This window comes from Nymphalis io, chromosome Z (genome assembly GCF_905147045.1).
Source record: "Nymphalis io chromosome Z, ilAglIoxx1.1, whole genome shotgun sequence".
Classification (NCBI taxonomy): Eukaryota; Metazoa; Arthropoda; class Insecta; order Lepidoptera; family Nymphalidae; genus Nymphalis; species Nymphalis io.
In genome coordinates this window covers 16275596-16295518 of record NC_065918.1, presented here as the reverse complement: position 1 = coordinate 16295518, position 19923 = coordinate 16275596, and the positions used below count along the sequence as shown (strand labels likewise).

General features: G+C 32.2%; 1 protein-coding gene across 2 annotated transcripts in view; it reads right to left on the bottom strand.

Moving 5' to 3' along the window:
* The window catches only part of LOC126780501 (homeobox protein araucan-like), a 126051-nt gene that overhangs the window by 54188 nt on the left and 51940 nt on the right, over positions 1 to 19923 (bottom strand). The window contains exon 1 of one of the 2 annotated variants that reach the window (XM_050505055.1): positions 9495 to 9760. The exons of the other annotated variant lie outside the window; for it this stretch is intronic. Within the exon in view, the coding sequence (XP_050361012.1) occupies positions 9495 to 9554 (60 nt within the window). The 5' untranslated portion in view covers positions 9555 to 9760. Of the gene's footprint in view, positions 1 to 9494; positions 9761 to 19923 lie in introns of those variants that run through there. 2 annotated transcript variants of the gene reach the window in all.

The window sequence follows — 19923 nt, the reverse complement described above, 5'->3', positions numbered from 1 at the left end:
TTTTATAGAATAGGAAGGCGGACGAGCATATGGGCCACCTGATGGTAAGTGGTCACCAACGCTCTTAGACATTAGCATTGTAAGAAATGTCAACCATCGCTTACATATCCAATGCGCCACCAACCTTGGGAACTAAGATTTTATGTCCCTTGTGCCTGTAATTACACTGGCTCACTCACCCTTCAAACCGGAACACAACAATATCAAGTATTGCTGTTTTGCGGTAGAATATCTGATGAGTGGGTGGTACCTACCCAGACGAGCTTGCACAAAGCCCTACCACCAGTAATATATCGCCAATTCTTAATAATAAGTGTTGTTGATGTAAATTTCACAATATAAAAGGCCTCACTACTTGCATTTCAATTTAATAACTATTGAAAATATATTATAAATATCTATTCGATAACCGAGAATAGAAATCGATAATATGTCCGATAGTAACTCAGATTGTCTATCAATACGAGACATTTTAATAAAATGCATTACATGACACATTAAACGTTCATTATTAATATTTACGAATGAATATTATCGATTATAAACAATCGAAAAGTTCAATACGTGTCAATGTGTTGTCACGGTTGTGACGGTGCGTGGCGCCTGCGACACACCGCACAGCGCACTCCTAATGATACGGCGCGACGCGTGCGTCGTACAACCCACCCACGCGCACGCCGCACGGGTACACCTGGCGCTCTTATTCATGAACGTGTATAGTTAACAATGCAAAACGAACCTCCGTTGCCGACTGTACGTATTAGATATTCGTGCATCGCGTCCCGCGTCGCCCAGGGCGACGATCGCGCTGATAAATATCAATCGCGCCCGCAACAACAATTAATGGTTATTTAACGCGATTCCATTCAATTATCGTCAGGCGGATTGCGTCGATAATTCCAATGGCCGAATTCCCAGCAGTTAATACGCAATGGATAATGCATTTATGGCTCCTGCGATACAGCGCTCGCCTCGCCACATGTTCAATAGCCGACGATCGAGTATTAACTCTGCAACGTTCGCATCCAGCCGAGCGTAAAAGTATGTTAATGCATTATAGTCGAGCCATAAAAAATAAAATTGTCATTCGCCATCTCGTTTAATTACTCATTCGATCGAATTGTTAACGCAACATCATTAAAAACATTAACCGCTATAGTTTTTCGTGACCGAATAATGGATTCGTTTTAATGACAATCGAGCTATAAACATCAATTATTCGGACCGTATGAAATAAATATTGGTAAATAAAAACTCACACGCCCGCGTGCGCTCGTAAGTCCGTGCTCGCCGTAGTCGAACATCGGGAACAAATTAAATGGAAAACCGTCGAGTAATCGATCGATCGGAACACAATCTAACGCGCGCGGAAAAGTAATCGGGCGCGACGCGGCAATTTGAGATCCATGTACCATCTTAAATTATCAACAAGTTTAATAACAAGCGCGCGAGCAACGGGATAATAGCGAATCGATTATTTAGATTGAGCCGTGAAAAACAATAAACGTAACCGTGGAGCGTTCGTGAAACGAGTGCTTCGGAATAGGCTAAAACGAACGGAGGCAGCGGCCGGCGGCCGTTTCGAGTTTGGCTTATAAATAACATTTAGCGGGAGGGGCGGGAGGGTCGGATTATGAGGTCGGAGGACTCAATTAAACTGCGCTACCGGACCCGGCTTTTATTGTGGACTTCGCTGTGACCTCCCACCGGATTTTCAGATAAATGGGTCCACTTTACGCACGACGTTCTCGTCCGCACAAAATGATAATAATTCCGTTCTGTATTTCATTTTGAACATAGTTTTATTAGTCGGTTTTAGGGCTTGATGTAGCTGTTATTGGTGATTGAAACTCCAGCACGATTGATCTGCTTTAGTAGTGGTATATAAATTATTTACTGTATAACAATTCTCACTTTAGCAATTTGCAAAACAATCGATGTAGAAATTTGTAGCGGTGTCCAATGATTATACTGTCTCGTATTATAAATGGCATAAATGTTTCACGAGGGAAAAAGTTGCATTTTTCATAAAGATAAGTAATTTCATATAAATAATTCAATACATGTTCATATTTCGAGAAAAAAATAGCGAGGCTAGAGCAATTTTATGCATTTTTATACGAGAACAGTTTTTAAAAGCAAAATGTCTGTGTTTAAAAGAATATTGAAGGAGCTTAAAAAGCGAATTAAGTTTTTTTTATATACTAGCAATACTCCTCGGCTTCGCCCGGGTAGTACTAGATAGATATAGTATTGGAACAATATCTATCTAGTTTTAACTGTTAATAATTGCAGTGAGTATTGTTTTTATTTCATTCTATCTTTTTACAAAGCGGACGTCATGGAGACAAATATAATAAATTCAGTTATTTGCATAGAATATTCAAGTATTATATGACGAAACCTTTATTGTATGCCAATCTGGTAATTTGTATAAATGAAATGATAATCCACAGAGTAGTTTTAGATCAAAGCGATACAGACAACAACTGCGAAATACTTTAACTTATAATATACTTATATAATTTTTGATTCATAAAAAAAATAGTAAGCAAACAATATTATTAGCAATAGTACCAGTTTCTTAACAGCCAACGATATTTGATTTTCACTAGTTGCGCTTTGTACATCCCGCCTTTGTGTGGTACCACCACTTCAGGTATACCGCCATTCAGTTTCCGGTGAAGGGCCAATGTAATTTCAGGCATAAGAGACGTAACATCTTAGTTATTCTTTAAAGGCCGGCAACGAACCTGTATGCCCTCTGGTATTGCAGATGTCCATAAGCGCTCACCATTACGTAAGAATAAAAAAGTTTCCATGGTCCGCGTATTAACGTTGTCAGTTAAGTATAGTAAATATTTACAGTGTCTATTGTCAGTACGTCTATTGATATATACGGAAAAAAGTAATTTCTTAAGTAGGTACAATTTTCTACTTTTTAAAATTGCTTAAATTAGACCCGAGCTGGTCATGAGACTAACACTCTTGCATTATAACTCTTGAACTATATATAACCTATGATAGGAATATATTGTGTTCAATCTGATTATATTATCTTCGTTCTTGCTGGTGAAGGAAAACCCCGTGATGGAACCTGCGTGTGTCAGATGCAAATTTGGTACACGCGTATTCCACTAACCCGCATTGAATCCGTGTGGTGTACCTGATGGTAAGTGGTAGAAGAGTCCAAGCGCGACGACGGCCAGTACAGTCGGGAAGAATGTTCTGCACTAGCCGCCCTCGCCTTGCCGGCCCGCAAGATGCCTCTTCACGCCTCGTTTGAAGGAACCCAGGTTGTAAGAGGAGGGGAACACGTGATCTGGTAAGGAATTTCATTTTTGGAAATGCGACAAAGAAAGGAGTTGCCAAATTTCTTTGTGTTCGTTACCTCGTCACTATAAAACCACTTATGCGATTGTAATGGAATTTGATATTCAGGTAGCCCAGATAGCCTAGGTAGCATATGACTTGGATAATGACACAAACATACAAATTATGCGATATATATATACTGGGGAGTTGCAGAGAACAGGAACGAGTTGAAACTTAGATGAGTTGCCGACACATGCATTAAGATTTCTAGATTATTAATCAGTGCTTATGTACAATAGATGACGCGTGACTCATGTAGGCTGTTGGCAATAGCTAGCTTAAAATAAATAATAAAAGTTATTAGCATTGAATGTGACTTTACTTTAAGGCGACAGGTTACTCGATGAAAGGCTCGTCTCTTTAATATAACAAGTTATATAATTAACTATGTAATTGAAGTTATAAACACAATTCATTACTTCCAGGAGGAATGCAGACTTAAATACCTCTGGTTTTCTAAGCGATAATACACGGAGTGATTGGAAGTGATATTTAATTTAATTCTTTCGAGACTATTGTTTTGTAATTACTCTTCAATAGACTGTATGTGAGAATTAGCATGTGTTTTTTTTTAAAGTTATATCGGTTATAATACGATGAAGTTTTATTGAATATTTCTAAAAAAAAAAACATAATTTGTGTGGAGTATGTTGAATAAAAAATTCACAAAATTTACCTTATTTTTTATATATTTATATTAAAACAACCTGTACATATCATTTAAAAATAAATAACTTTTTTTTACAAATATACAAGTAAAGAGAATAACATAAATGACTTTACATTACAAGATCACTTAAAAACTATCAAATACACTTAAATTTAATCACTCACGCATTGTAAGCCGGACGATACAAGACTGAAAGCTGATTAAAAATATACTGAAAAAACTCGATTCCATATAACAGAATAGTGAATTTACATTTTAATATGTCAAATTGTTAATGCGATTTGCACAGTCCCCTGTATCGTTGATGCCATTTCCAATTTACCTTGCTCTGTGCATAACCATATCAGGACGCCATTAAGAATTAACTGCGTTGAGTGAAGTCGAATGGTCGATTACATTCGTTCAATTAGACGGAAAATTGCTGAGAGATCATGCATGCATATGCAACGTACATACGCGTACAGCACATCATATTAAAAACATTTTTCCAAAAGACATCTCATTTTATTACTTTTGCCAATGCATTTACAACGGCCAGTACGATTGTAAATTTTTTTTTCGTCATAATTTTACAATTATTTTTTGTCAATATTACGGATCGGAATGCGTTCTCGATGGATCGAGGCCACTGTAGCTCTCTTTTAAACTTATTTCAGCATAATGAATAGCTGTAGTTGATACATGACAATATAATAAACTGCTTATTACCCTCCGTAACAAGTTACACAGAACAATAGACGTGTATAATAAAAATTGTCTGGCATATCATACATCAATCGACTGTCTGGAATATTTTTTTTTTGTTTATATAAGCTTGTGACTGTTTATCATTAAGACTTACAAGCTTAAGTCTCAATTACACATTAATTAAAAATATAGTTTTTTAAAGCAATTGAAGCACTTGTGTTCCAAACTGTACAGCCACTATTCTGTGATGGTATTTGATTGATTAAGCCGATATTGATGTAACAAATACATTGGAAAATTGTTGGAAACACTTCGGAACTAAGATATATGAACGATCACTTTTTTAAGAAATAATACAAAGAAATACGAATTATAATTATTTGTATAGTAAATTTTATCTGCTAATACATATCTGCAGTTCTAAAAGTCTACATATATATAATTAATACTTGTCCTATTCCTTTCATGGGTTATTATTAAAAACAAAAAGCGACTTAAAATTAACCCGATGCATATTTGTCGTCAAATTTGTTTCTTTTCAGTTTTGTTTTGGGTATTGAATTAATGTTACTATAAAAAAAAAATAGAGAGATACTTTTACTGCTTCTTATCAATTATTTCTTTAGGTACACATAATATATCTTCAAATATTTTTATTCTAGCAGGCGCATGCCAAAATGGCGTCCGAAACGATTTCACTCGAATCACGTAAATCTATTCAGATGAAGGTATACCTAACCTCTTAATAGCTTATATCCTAACATTACTATCCAACAATATATAAAACCATCTTGTTTATAGAATTAGTGTTTATTCTGAAACGGTTCAACAGGTACATACAATCTACCTACCCGCTTTTAACAATTTTCTATATGTATCTATATTTAAATAAACGATTTTCGTTATCTATGTTTTGTAATTATAATGTTGTTATATACATATAATTTAATTCATATAAATTCAGTTTAATATCAAAACAACAAATTTCATCTAAGCCCAAATATCAAGCGGTCACGTTGAACTTTGAAGTATGTTCCCATCTCGTAAACTTAAATCTCATCGTGAAGATTTAATTAAATAAGCTTAAATTAAAACACTTGTTATTAAGCTATAAATATGTTAAAGCTAATACATCAATATATCAAGTTTTCTTTAGAGGCTTTCGAGGCCATAACTATTTTATAAATACATAAAACAATAAAAACGAAAATAATTATACTAATATTTCTTAAAGAAATAATTCTATATAAAAATAAAATAAACGTGCTACTAAAATAGATTTGATTTACTTCCATCCACCGACCCTCAATGAAGGAGCATGGTGAATTAATCTCCTAATCCTACTAATAGGATAAATCTTTGCCCAACTGTAGGTCATTAACAGGGTGTAACTTTACTTTTTAATAGATTAACTAATTCTGCGGAAGCTTATGGAATTTAATAGATTACAATAAAAGTTATTTATTAAGAACTTAACAATTATTGAATTCGTATATATAAAACAATACTTTTTTTAATAGAAATTTCAAGTCCTTCAACCAAAGGTTGTCTTGAAGAGATCGCTTTTTTAGCGATAAGACCGCCTTTTGTGCACACCATGAGTATATATTTATTTTCTTTTACTGCATGTTTCTGTAACTCTTTTAATGTACAATAAAGCATATTCTTTATATAGTTATGACGTGATGTCTAGATAGTTCTTTTAATAAATAAATTGATATCATGAGCGATATTTATGTACTTCCACGGCGCACATCAATGGCTACCCAATTGCAAAGTAAATATTACAGAGCAGGCGTGTGTGCGCAAACACAGGTGCACCATACCGTCACTCTTATAATCCGATGGGACAGCACTCTAACACGATTGAGTGAGTTCGGACGCAGAAACAATGGTTTACCTGAAGGCTCAGATGTAGCCAACGGTTTTCCATGACACTGGGAAATGATACTGCTAACATTATATCAACGTCCCGCTACTGATAACTACTTACTATAAGAATCTATTAAATTGGATGACCCGATCTAAAATTTGGTCAAAGCGATCTGTACCGCTATAAGATAGCAAGATCACGGATTTATTTAAAAACTACTATTATTTATAAATACATCGTAAGTGCTCATAATATGCCCGGATGACTGACAATCGCTGTGATGTCGACGAGTTCCTACCATTACATAAATTGTAGCGTTTCAGGAATATCGTGTACAAATTCCTTGATAAAAAATAAGAGAAAACGGTGTCATTTAAAATAAATAAGTTTTTAAATTGAGGACTTAATTAATTATTTACAGGTTAAAATATTAATTCGAACAATAGTTTCATCTATAAACTTTGTTTAGTTAAAGAATGCCGTATCGTTTTCTTTCGAAATGTTTAATTAATAATGATGGACAGAGAGTTATCATAGTAAAACACGCGCCAAGCTACATTTATTAAGGCTTTTTACATTTAAGGCTGTATGTACGTACGGCTTTTCGAGTGGCTGTGATTACTTCGAAAAATGTTAATCAACAGATAAGTACCTTCTTGTACCTAAAAGTCTAATGTTTCAATATACAAATCGCGTTGAAATCTTTATGTCCAAAAGTCCAAGAAATAAGGATAAATTATTTTTCTTCGACATTCAATAGTTTTCGATATCATTCGACAATTCTCATAGACATTTCTATTACACAGTTTTAAATTAATTATTTATATTATTTAAGTCTCAGATAAAAATACAAATATTATATATATATATATTATTGCAATCTATCAAATTGGAATAATTACGATAAGTGTTAATCAGTAACAAATAAAAATATAATTTCATTAATATTTGCTTAACAATTAAATAATTGTTACTTATCTATATTTAAGCACTGACAAATTTTAAACAGTACAAATAGTAAATTTTCTAACAAAAATTCCTTCGGGGGTATATGGTATATGTTAGATTGACGGCTTTACTTATCTATATTACTGTACATAATAATTAATGAATGGAACAGAAGTTGCAAGATATTAAAACGTGCTAAAACAGAATATAGGATATATTAGGATGAATACAATACAATCGTTGCCTACTCACAAATTACTAATTTAAAAAATAGGCATTCATTCCAACTAGATTTGATACTAAGCTCTATGCTCTAATACTTGTGCATATTGTCATATTTAAAGAATGTATAAAAGAAAACAGTGTTCGTTCGGGAATATATTTTATATTTGTAAAATATTATTTATTCAAGTTATTTATGGAATGGCCATTGCGTATTTAATGATTTGATTCATTTTTATTTAAATATAATATTTATTTAAAATACATTATGCCTTATATACATATATAATTACAAATTAAAAATAACTACTAAACAATCTATATATAATATTATATTAAATTATATATTTAGTAAATACTCACAATAAGGTTTATTTGAATTATTCTGCTTTGTAAGGAGAATTAAACTTTGATAAATTCAAGTTATTTAATTGGAATAAATCCCAATAAGACATAATGATAGCACTTATTATACTTAGTGTCTTATTATGATATGGATAATAAAGAAAACGAACGATAATAAATCTCTTTATAAGGGTATCTTCAAATTGTTAATGATTTTAATATAATTTTATAAATGTTTATCTATTTATAAATTTTTTGAGTCAAAAAGTTTTTTTGTCCGATTTTGGGATTACAAGCTATGTATATTTTAAGTAAGTAATGTTCATATTATTTATATAATGAAGATATTAAGAGTTTTATATGCATTAAAACATGTTAACGCTACCTCAGTTTAATAGTTAGGTACATTTGTAAATAATCAAAATAATAAGAAGTTGTAACATTTAATATTTTAATAAATAGATATGTAATGTCACTTAACTTTTTATTTTATATGAATATAATGATATATTTATCTACATTTAATAAAATAAGCCGGTCCATTTAATTTATAAATTTATATGAAAATAACAAATGTAAATTTTAGGTTGATGTTAATTTTATTATAATTAGGTATTTAATTTTCAAATTAAATTTTATAATAAATTTTATTTTTATACTTATCTTCTGTTTTGCGTCAAGAGCTAAAGGCACCTACTTAACTTTATCTTCAAAGTTATCATTCGTTTTTTTTTTTATAATATAATTTAATTTGTGATTTGTTGAATTCATTAAAACATAATAAAATAACAAATTATATGAAATAATAATTGGTAACTAAGTTTTTAAGACTTTTTACATAAATATAATAAATTCTACTAAATATACAATATTAATAATTTAATTTATTTGATTTGCAATGGAAGCATAAATGTGGGCTACAAGTATCTCAACATTTTATTAACATTTCTTACATATTTCATATTTTCTATATAAGTTTTATATTAACATATAAATACATTTTACATATATTAAAATTCGGTACAATATTAATAATTATTTACACACTTCGTAAAGACCGTCGGGGAATGTAAAATTATAAAGCCTGTTGCATTAACGAATGTAGAGACAAAAATAAACCCTTATATATTATTATAGTAGCTACACATAGTTATTATATTATTAATAATTTATAATTTTAAGATTCAATTGTCATTACTAAAATAAAAGTGCTGTTCAAGTTTTATAATACTTTATTATTTTCTGATGTAACCACGAACTACTTTATTTTTTATCCTCACTTGTGTTACTAACAAACGACTAGAGCGTCTAATTTACATATTTATCTTTGCATTCGACTTATTTGGGGCTTATTATAAAAGCAATATTACTAACCTGCGAGGCGGATGGGTACGAATAGCCGAATTGTGCGTACGCTGCCATTGGGACGATCATATGGGCGGCTTCACACAACACTGTCTCTCAAAGTCTAGTCAAGGACGGGTTATCTATACTACGTCTATGAAAAAAATTAAGTTAATTTATCACAGTTGTTTATGTGCGCGGCGGCTGCGCGGCGCGCTGCCATCCTGCGCGTCAGGGAGCCGAGCTGCGCGCTAGCATGCCGGGCAACTCGTCGGCACGACACCTTCACGCTAACGATTCTCGACACAGACTGGCGCGCGCCAGAAATCAAACGCCCCTCCGCCGTAGGACTGAGCGATTTTAGCCCAACCCAAAAGGCGGAGCCGAACAGTTTCTACCAATCGAAAAACGACTTTTCTGTCCTTCTCGAAACGCAGACTGGAAAGGCGGCCGCGTATTGGCAGCTACATCCCCACCACTATCCGATCACGCCCCGTCAAACGTCGCCGCCTATGTTCGGGTGGGGGAAAAAGCGGCAGAGTCGATCTGACTTGTCCATGTTTATGGGTTTTCGGCGAGACAGTCGCGAGGCGTACGAGCAAACAAATCTTTATAGGCAAAAAATGGTTCGGCCGAGGACAAGTTGTTTCACCTTGTCAGATTTACGGAGCGCCGTCGAGTCGAATATCAATTTTATTTTTTACCTGTGTTTATATTCGTCGTTATTTTCAACGCAATGTCAGTATGAATGCTATTAACTCAAATAATACCTACAATCCTTAAAATGGTTTTAATATTTGAAATAAGTTTTGAGCGTACGTACATTAAAATTATTTTGAAGTCTTAACTTGCTGCACGAATTTATCTAATCTTACTTTAGTTTTATACATATATAATAATCTTTGTTATAATAATCAGGACAAATAAACTTAATACTTCCCAAAACATTAAAATGATCGGATACATTACCTACCTACAGTACATGTAAGCACATTTATTCAGGTACGTACGATATATTTCTTATTTAATTGATTTTAGTTAAATATAAATAAAATTTAAGTATACAATACATATCCTAAAATAATAAAATAGATCTTACTTAGGTATGAGTAACACAATAAAAATATATATGTTAATTTCCATTGGGTTTTTTTAAGCTTTTGGTGAAATGGCCAAGTTTTTTTTTTTATATTGAAGTAAGTTATTTCATAACTATTATATATAAATTAAATAATAATTTAATTTAAATAATATCAATTTAGAATAAAGGGTTTTAATTATGTTCAATGTTATAGGTCGGTACCTAATATTATAAATAAATTATATTTCTTTGAAGTTAGTGTTTGAATTAGGTCAGTGTTATTTATATACACGACGTCGACATTTTCCATTTAGATAATTCAATATTTCTAAAACAAATTCAATCATCCGTATATTATGTATACATATGTCGTAGGTAGTCGTAGAGAGTTCCCTATATTGCGGCTTGGCTGGTTTGCTACATCTGCCCAATTAGCACTATTGCCAGGACAATATTCTTTGGGATAATTTGTACCTACAGGTACCTTCCTACTTTAGGTTTATGCCAGATGCATATAGTTTCATAAAAATTGTAATAAGTTCTTTGGTGACCATCCATGGCTCGTTTTTCGATATAAATAATGAAAGAGAAAAATAAATAAATACATTTGTCAAGCGGAGATCGAACCCGCTGCTAGCGTGACAGCGACAACCACTAAACTTATTATAATTCACGAACAGACGATGTTTTATAGTGTTATATGTCTAGTTTTATAAGTTTTCAATGTAGTTACATATTTACGAAGCGATCACATTGTCCATATCGAACTATTATAAAGTTCGACGGATCATTCGATTAAGCTCCGCTCCGCGTGAGAGTATGAGTTAGTCTGTCTTGTTTATTGGAAAAAAACATCTATAAAACACTTAACTTCACTGGTGGTGGAGCTTTGTGCAAGCTCCTCTGGGTAGGTACCACCCACTCATCAGATATTCTACCGCAAAACAGCAGTACTTTATATTGTTGTGTTCCGGTTTGAAGGGTGAGTGAGCCAGTGTAATTACAGGCACAAGGGACATTAAATCTTAGTTCCCAAGGTTGGTGGCGCATTGTATATGTAAGCGATGGTTGACATTTGTTACAATGCCAATGTCTAAGAGCGTTGGTGACCACTTACCATCAGGTGGCTCGTCCGCCTTCCTATTCTATAAAAAAAAATTAAAAAATTTACATTCAAAAAAGAAAAATAATTAACATTTTCTAAGTATCCCACTGCTGGGCTCACGATACGCGCTTCCTTATAATGTTTTCTTTCAACGCCTATCATGCGATGAACACTTAATACACAAATTATGTACACGAAATATGAGTTGTGTTTGTCCGGATTAAAATTTATTTTATTGATTTTAGTTAATTATAAATAAAATTATATTCAACTAAAATCAATAAAATATCCGCGATCTTAGGTTAAAATCGTCGAGTTTTATCCACTGTGCCATCTCGGTCCGCCTTATAGTATAGAAATATATTTATGATTGACAAATAGGGATGACTGATCAGTGGTCTACCGACGCCGTAACTGGTAGCGCCACCTATTCTTGATAAAATAACAAAACAAAAATATTTGATATGTTTGTTATCAAAATAAATATTATAAAGAATAATTTAGCATAGCTGAACGTAATAAAACGCAAACATTGCAATCGTTATCTATAAGATGTTATTATTTAACTAAATATATAATTAACCGAATATAACAAAATACATAATTTCAACTAAAAACTTCGAGTCGTAAAAAATAACTTTTAATCGGCTGTTAAATATTTTGATTATAGGAAAAAAACCAATACAAAAAGAATATGATGTTTTTTTTATGCACGGTTCATTTAAATTAAATTAATTAACCGGTTATGACTAGTTGATTGTTATAAAAATATATGACGTATTTATATACTACGAGTACCTACTAGTAGTATTTATATTAAGTACTACCGCTTTTAGTATATTATATTATATAAGAAGCTGCGATTCGCAGTTTAAGGTGACAGGCGTGAATATCATGATCAGCTTTAAGCAAATATTAATTAACAATCATAACGATTATAACGAACGCCTATTGCATATAGGGCAATATATGTAACTTTATAATTACATCGTGTCTCGATATTAAATAATTTGTTCCTATAAGGCATTTAGTTAATTTATAAAAAAAAAAAACAAACTATGAGTAAAGATAATTAATCAATCAAGCGGCTGGAATTATCGATTCCCATAAGAAATACGCACGCCAATTAAATATGGAAATAAACGTAACCTCCACACCAATTAAGTACCAATACATTTTATATTGATTAAGTATATTAGCAAGCATCACAAAAACTATAGTTGCACTCCTCATAAGGAAACGGTTTTGGAGCTTATTCCAACACGCTACACTAATGCGGGTTGGTGGAGTTATAAAAAAATATACACATTAAAATTCATTGGTTGACCGTTTTTGAACCAGCTATGTTTAAGATGCAGTTTTGATCCACTGTGCCATTATCGACTCAAATATTAAAGCCCCTTACGAAAACTTCTAAATTGAATCTGACTTCATTACTTCACTATTGAATAAGTTGATATCTTAAATAGCAACTTAAAACTAAGTATATTTTTAAAGTAAGTATAGAATATTATGTAACAAGCATTTCGTCAACATAAAAAATACCGCAACTTAATAAGTACTTAGTTTGTCGTGCTCAAATGTCACAATTTATTATATGACTTTGAGTAATCTTAATCCGAAGCGGTTAGAGCAAAATTGTATTATATTTGGCTGGATGGGGCCCATCGGCTGGTGGGGCCGTTGAAATTATGCCTTGTAGGCCTAGGCATAAATCCGGGGCTGGATGTGATGTATATTAATTAGCTTGTGGAACCCTAAAAACAGTTTCACAGATGCGGGCAGGACAGCTGACCAATGGAGACCAAAATGGGAATAGAAAATACGGGCTAAGCTGTTAAAGTTGTTTTTTTTTTTCGTCAACGTTTTTATATATATTATAAAGCTTAATAATGTATTGCCATCAAGATTACTATTAGGAATTCATTTTATTTTGTTTACACATAGTAAGTTATTTACATACATATTTATTTCGTGTGTTAAACGTACGATACCACCGTTTTCTATATTATTTAAGTAATCATTAAAAACAGTTTTTATTTATATACTAAAATATGTATAGACTATACGTTTACATTTAATATACAAAGGTCGTAATGTTATTAAAGGTCAAAAGCGAGTGCAATAAACTTGGTATAGCTATATATGTATATGTGTAGCAGTAAATAATATTCAGTTGTTTTGTATTGTAAATAAAAACTTCTAAAAAAGTCATAGCTAATAACTAGAGATTTATGTTGGACGGTAATAGTTTATGTAAATGGTTTCTTATTTAAAAATGATACACTAATTTGCCAGTATCTTTTGGTGGTAGGGCTTTCCGCAAGCCTGTCTGGGTACCATGTACCCACTTCATCATATGTTGTACCGCCATACTTAGTATTTTTATGTTATCGGTTTTAAGGGTAACAAGGGACATTATATCTTAGTTTCCAAGGTTTATATTGGGATGTAAGGTATGGTTAATAATTCATACAGTACTTTTTTGCCAGTTTGTCGACCTTTTAATAATAAAAAAAAGTTTGTTTAAAATAAATATAGTTCTCCGACTACAGAATATCGAAATTTCCAACAAAAACCTCAATATCTGTAAGGTGTCTGTATGTTTAATGATATCACCGAACTAGAAGTAGGTATTATAGTTTTGTCATATTTCCTTTTAGTTATTTCTTTCTATATAAATAAAAGTTAATAAATAAATAAGTTTCTGTATAAGTAAAAGTCGAGATGGCCCAGTGGTAAGAACGCGTGAATCTTAACCGATGAACGTGGGTTCAAACCCGGGCAAGCACCTCTGAATTTACATGTGCTTAATTTCTGTTTATAATTCATCTCGTGCTTTTCGGTGAAGGAAAACATCGTGAGGAAACCTGCATGTGTCTAATTTCATCGAAATTCGGCCACATGTGTATTGTACCAACCCGCACTGGAGCAGCGTGGTGGAATAAGCTCCAAACCTTCTCCTCAAAAGGGAGAGGAGGCCTTAGCCCAGCAGTGGGACATTTACAGGCTGTTACTGTACTGTAAATAAAAGTTGATGTTAGTGCCATTATTATAATTGTAAATGCCTGTTATGGGATATCACACTGAACTACCCTAGTATTGTCGTAACTTTATAGTGTTTCATATATCAATAAACAATTAAATAAATATATTCTTTTTTTCACCTTTAAAATCTATTTTACGTTTGTCTAATTCCCAAAATGAATGGTGAAGGAATATAAAAACAACTGGTTTGAGTGTTTTGGAATATTTATAAAATTCGCCAATTTATAAAGAAGTGTAATTATAAAAACAATAATAAATTGAGGTATTTTGTTGTGTACAAGATTATATAGAAGATATAATTGCATATAAAATTATTATTCGTTGGTTTTAATGGAGTATATATAAATTTAATTGTATACATGAAATATGTTTGTGAAAAATAAAATCCTATTCAACACATTTTTTGGCGGTCGTTCTCGGTAGAAAATACATTCCGAACGAAAATTACGATTCAAGGTGTTCTGATAGTGTTTTCAATTAAAGTATGTTCGGATTTTGATTTTGTGACCATTTCTCTAATATCAAATCATTCATGCTCGAATAAAACCACCTGTTCGGTAAAAATAATTCAACTCAAAATCTTCACAATCTTACAAATCCACCAATGTGTCACGCAGAATATATCCTTATAACTGAAACATATGATACAAAATCCCGTGAAACTCTTAAAGGTCTCCTGTTACTCGTAATCGGTAATCGGTTACTCGATTTTCGATAGCACACCTGACAACAATGGGACCTCTGACGTCACCGACGACAATGGCCATATTGACGTCACAACACAATAGACTTCCCTTGATACGATTAAATCCTTATTGGTTCCTTGTAACTCGTAAAATACGTATGTTAGGAAATCAAAATGTAGTTTTGGGACTTGTTCCGTTATATCTTAAACGTGGATATCTTTAAATGCGATTTCATAATTATAAATCTGATATAAAATAACAACAATAACAGTGACAAGGCCGCCTTTGCACACTATATGTCCTACTAGCTTTATATGTTACTAAATGTTTGTAAAGTGTGTGCAATAAAGGATTAATTTTATTATATAATATATAGCCGAGATGGCCCTGTGGTAAGAACGCGTGAATCTTAACCGACGATCGTGGTTTCAAACCCGGGCAAGCACCACTGAATTTTCATGTGCTTAATTTGTGATTATAATTCATCTCGTGCTTTACGGTGAAGGAAAACATCGTGAGGAAACCTGCATGTGTCTAATTTCACTGGAGTTCTGCCACATGTGAATTCTACCAACCCGCATTGGAGCAGCGTGGTGGAATAAGCTCCAAATCTCCTCAAAAGGGAGAGGAGGCTAAGGCCTCCTGTGGCCCACTGCTGGGCTAAGGCCCAGCAGTGGGACATTAACAGGCTGTTACGGTTACGGTATAATATATATTACATATTGAATTAGAATTAGAATATTTTATAGTTATCATTGGTTATATTGTGAAACATAACATAACCACCATTAATTTTTTCAATTATAATTAAATTAACTTTTATATGTAAGATAAATAGAACTTGATAACTCATTAGATCAAGTACGGCTACGTAGCTATTTCATGCTAATCTAAGAACCGTCTGCTCCAAGTAAAACACTAGTTAGAAATCATCATTTTGTCATCAGTTCTATGTAGGAAAAAATCTTGCAACTCAATTTTAGACCAAACCTTTAACTAAATCGATTAATTGAAAATTGTTCAAAGTCTTGATATTGACTAACAATAACATCGAGTATGATTTGACTAAATCGCAGATTATATAAAAAAATACTCAGTAGATCGATAGCTTTTTAGAATAAGACAGAGCATTCAGATTCTATTGATATATATGTTTTAAAAAACGCTTAAGTGACACCCGCTCATTATTTAATCAAATTAAAACATTGCTCTTTGAATTTCAAAGAAATAAATGCTACCGATATCTATGTAGTGTAGATAAAACCTCAATTAAACATCTGAATATAAGATCATTTATAAAGATATCGAATAAGATTAATTAACACACAAATAATCCTGTTAAACATAATTATATAAATAAACAGTTAATAACATACGGCCTCAATTACACCGTTGCGTATTATAATGTATTTCGCGTTTAAATAATTATTCGATTGGACGAATTCGCGTGCACACCCTTAGCCTCGGGGGATAACAGTTCGCGCTCATTGTTACAAGTGGTTATTTACTAGATGATACAATAAGGCCTTAATAAGGGCTTAAATACGTTTATTTTATAGTTATGATTTTTTTTCTTGAGTGCTTTGTTATTATAACTTCAAGGTCGGTTGATATATTATTCTATAATATACAAAGTATTATTAGTAGTAACAGCCTGTTAATGTCCCACTGCTGGGCTAAGGCCTCCTCTCCCTTTTGAGGAGACTTGGAGCTTATTCCACCACGCTGCTCCAATGCGGGTTGGTAGAATACACATGTGGCATAATTTCAATGAAATTAGACACATGCAGGTTTCCTCACGATATTTTCCTTCACCGTCAAGCACGAGATGAATTATAATCACAAATTAAGCACATGAAAATTCAGTGGTGCTTGCCCGGCTTGAAGCTACGATCGTCGGTTAAGATTCACGTGTTCTAACCACTAGGCCATCTCGGCTAAGTATTATTACTTTTATTTATATTGAACAGTCGACAGCTCAGTGGAACACGGTATGGAAGGTTCGGATGAAATAAAGCGGTCCACTAAGGCGTTTACATACCGTAAGCAAAATGACAAAAGGATTGAATAGTATAACGATTGATATAACGATTTTAACTAGAAATATTGCTTAGGGTATGTTCATTTAAACAAAGCTGTTATATCTTCTTTCAAATTTTTTATTTATTTAACTGACAGGCATGATTGGCCTCCTGATAGTCACTACCGCTTGTATAGACATTGGGTCTGTAAAAAAACTAACCATTCCTTATATCGCCAATGCGCTACCAACCTTGGGAACTAAGATTTTATATCTCGAACTTATACTGGCTCACTCACCCTTCAAACCAGAATAGAACAATACAGACATTTGTAACTATCCAGAAAGCTTGCAAAAATCCCACCAAGTAAATCAATGATGATGGAAATACAAAAATAAGTGTTTAACTAAACACGCTAAACTAATAAATAAGATCGCTTGGTAAAAAAAAGAAATCATGAAAATCCATTGAAATATTTTAGTCCATTACAATGCGTTTTGCAATTATGTAGCATGTATGCAAGCATGAAACATGTACCTATGTAAGTACATGTTTCATGTAAACGATGATTCTGATTTAGTTTACATTAGTTAGAGAGCAAACACTTTCCACAATTATTGTTGTAAGCATGACTGCCATAATTTACGTTAACAATTAATATAGTACAGCACTAATTATAAGCTTTAACCCGACAACGCAATAAAGCACTGCTTTCGGTAACAACCAATTATTTAATATGTCTAAAAACTTGTTATATTTATAGAAGTATTATAATACCAAGTGTGTTGGTATTGTATTATAATGTTATTGTTGTAATGTTTCTTTCTATCATTAGAAAATACGGCAATGATTTAACCAATCACATACTAATCAACGTTTATAAGTAAGGATGTTTGTTATTAAGATTTTCGTAATCTTGAATCTTTCGACTGATCAGATCGCTTGTACAAATGCGTTGATTCCATATATCCATAAACTTCAATATATATTAACAGTATTAAAAATTGCTTTTCAAAAAATTATAAAAACGAGAGAAGCCTAATAAATAACAGTTATGTCTTTACAAAAATATGATCCGATTTGCACGTTTGTATTCCTATTATAAATTTAAAAAGAATCGCAGGCCCGGCTTACTAAACTATTAAAGAAATTTCATATCGGCGGACGAAATTGGTAAAACTATACCTACTCGAACGTAACGCGCGAATGATTTCTAAAAGGACTCTCCTTTGCGTTTATCTTTGAATATTTTTTTTTCAGATTCTTCATTCATTCATCACATCATGTCAAAATATAATATTAGTGTCAAACATTATGGAAAAGACTCGAAGACTAATTGATCACTAATTTTGTTGCTTAAATTAATGACATGGAAAGCAACTCAACAGTTAATATCGATTTTTAGGAACTTACGAGTGTATTGTTCGAACCAGTTCCAACCAGTTCAAACTGAAATTTAGCAGATATTTTAGGTATTACTGACCGGACAATCTAGTTTCGAATTTTGAACAAATATTCCTTTAATTCATCATTTATTATTACCATGTTTTATCCGTCGTTACCCGCAAAATATTCTACCAAAGTATAAAAAATATAATAAAATTATTATTGCTATTAAAATAACAACTAACGTTATTTATAATTATGCGAAGACACATATGTAATAAATCTCGTTATCTGATCGAACATCGCGAATGATAAGACGTTTAAATATTATACCATTAATTAGGGAGAACCGACAAATACCTACTAATAAATAAATCTGTATATAAGTTTGTCTGTTACTGTTAATCTGTAAAGGTACCGCGATTAACTGATATAGAAAGAAATGAAAACCAATAGAAGTTCAAAATAATAAAGCAAAAACAAATTACATTTAATATAAAATTCCATAATAATTTCTTAGTGTAATCTTACCTGTATTAAAATTCAAATTATTTATGAAATATAGAAAACATTACAATTATTGACTGTCAAAAATCTACCACCAATACGAAACAATATACTGCAACTAAGAAGAAACGGCCAAAGTAATTCATCGGGATTAGTATATAAATTTATTATATATTCATATACTTACGGTTATTTGCATCTATGTGCGTCATAATACATATTATGTACAGTAACTTTAATTGTAAATTCGTTCTTTAATTATTCAGATATAATTAATTACTTATTTATATCTTCGAATGAAACAGCTAGTAATAAAATATAATAATAGAAGTTCGTTTGATCGTATATTATTTTAACAGAAATGTAGTGTTATCATATAAACACGAGAAGTTTCGGAATCCGTCATTCGACCTTCGAACATCTTTCCTGTGGTAAGGTATACGAAAATTTTTTTATGAAATTTTATTCTATGAAAAAAAAAAACGCAGATGTATTTGTCAAGTTTACCCACGCTTAGTTATATATTAAACGATCATTATCAATATCAATCGTGTCCAGTACAATAATGCCTTTAGATTGCTGATGGGTTTGCCTCGCTTCTGTAGTGCTTCAGGGATGTTCGCTG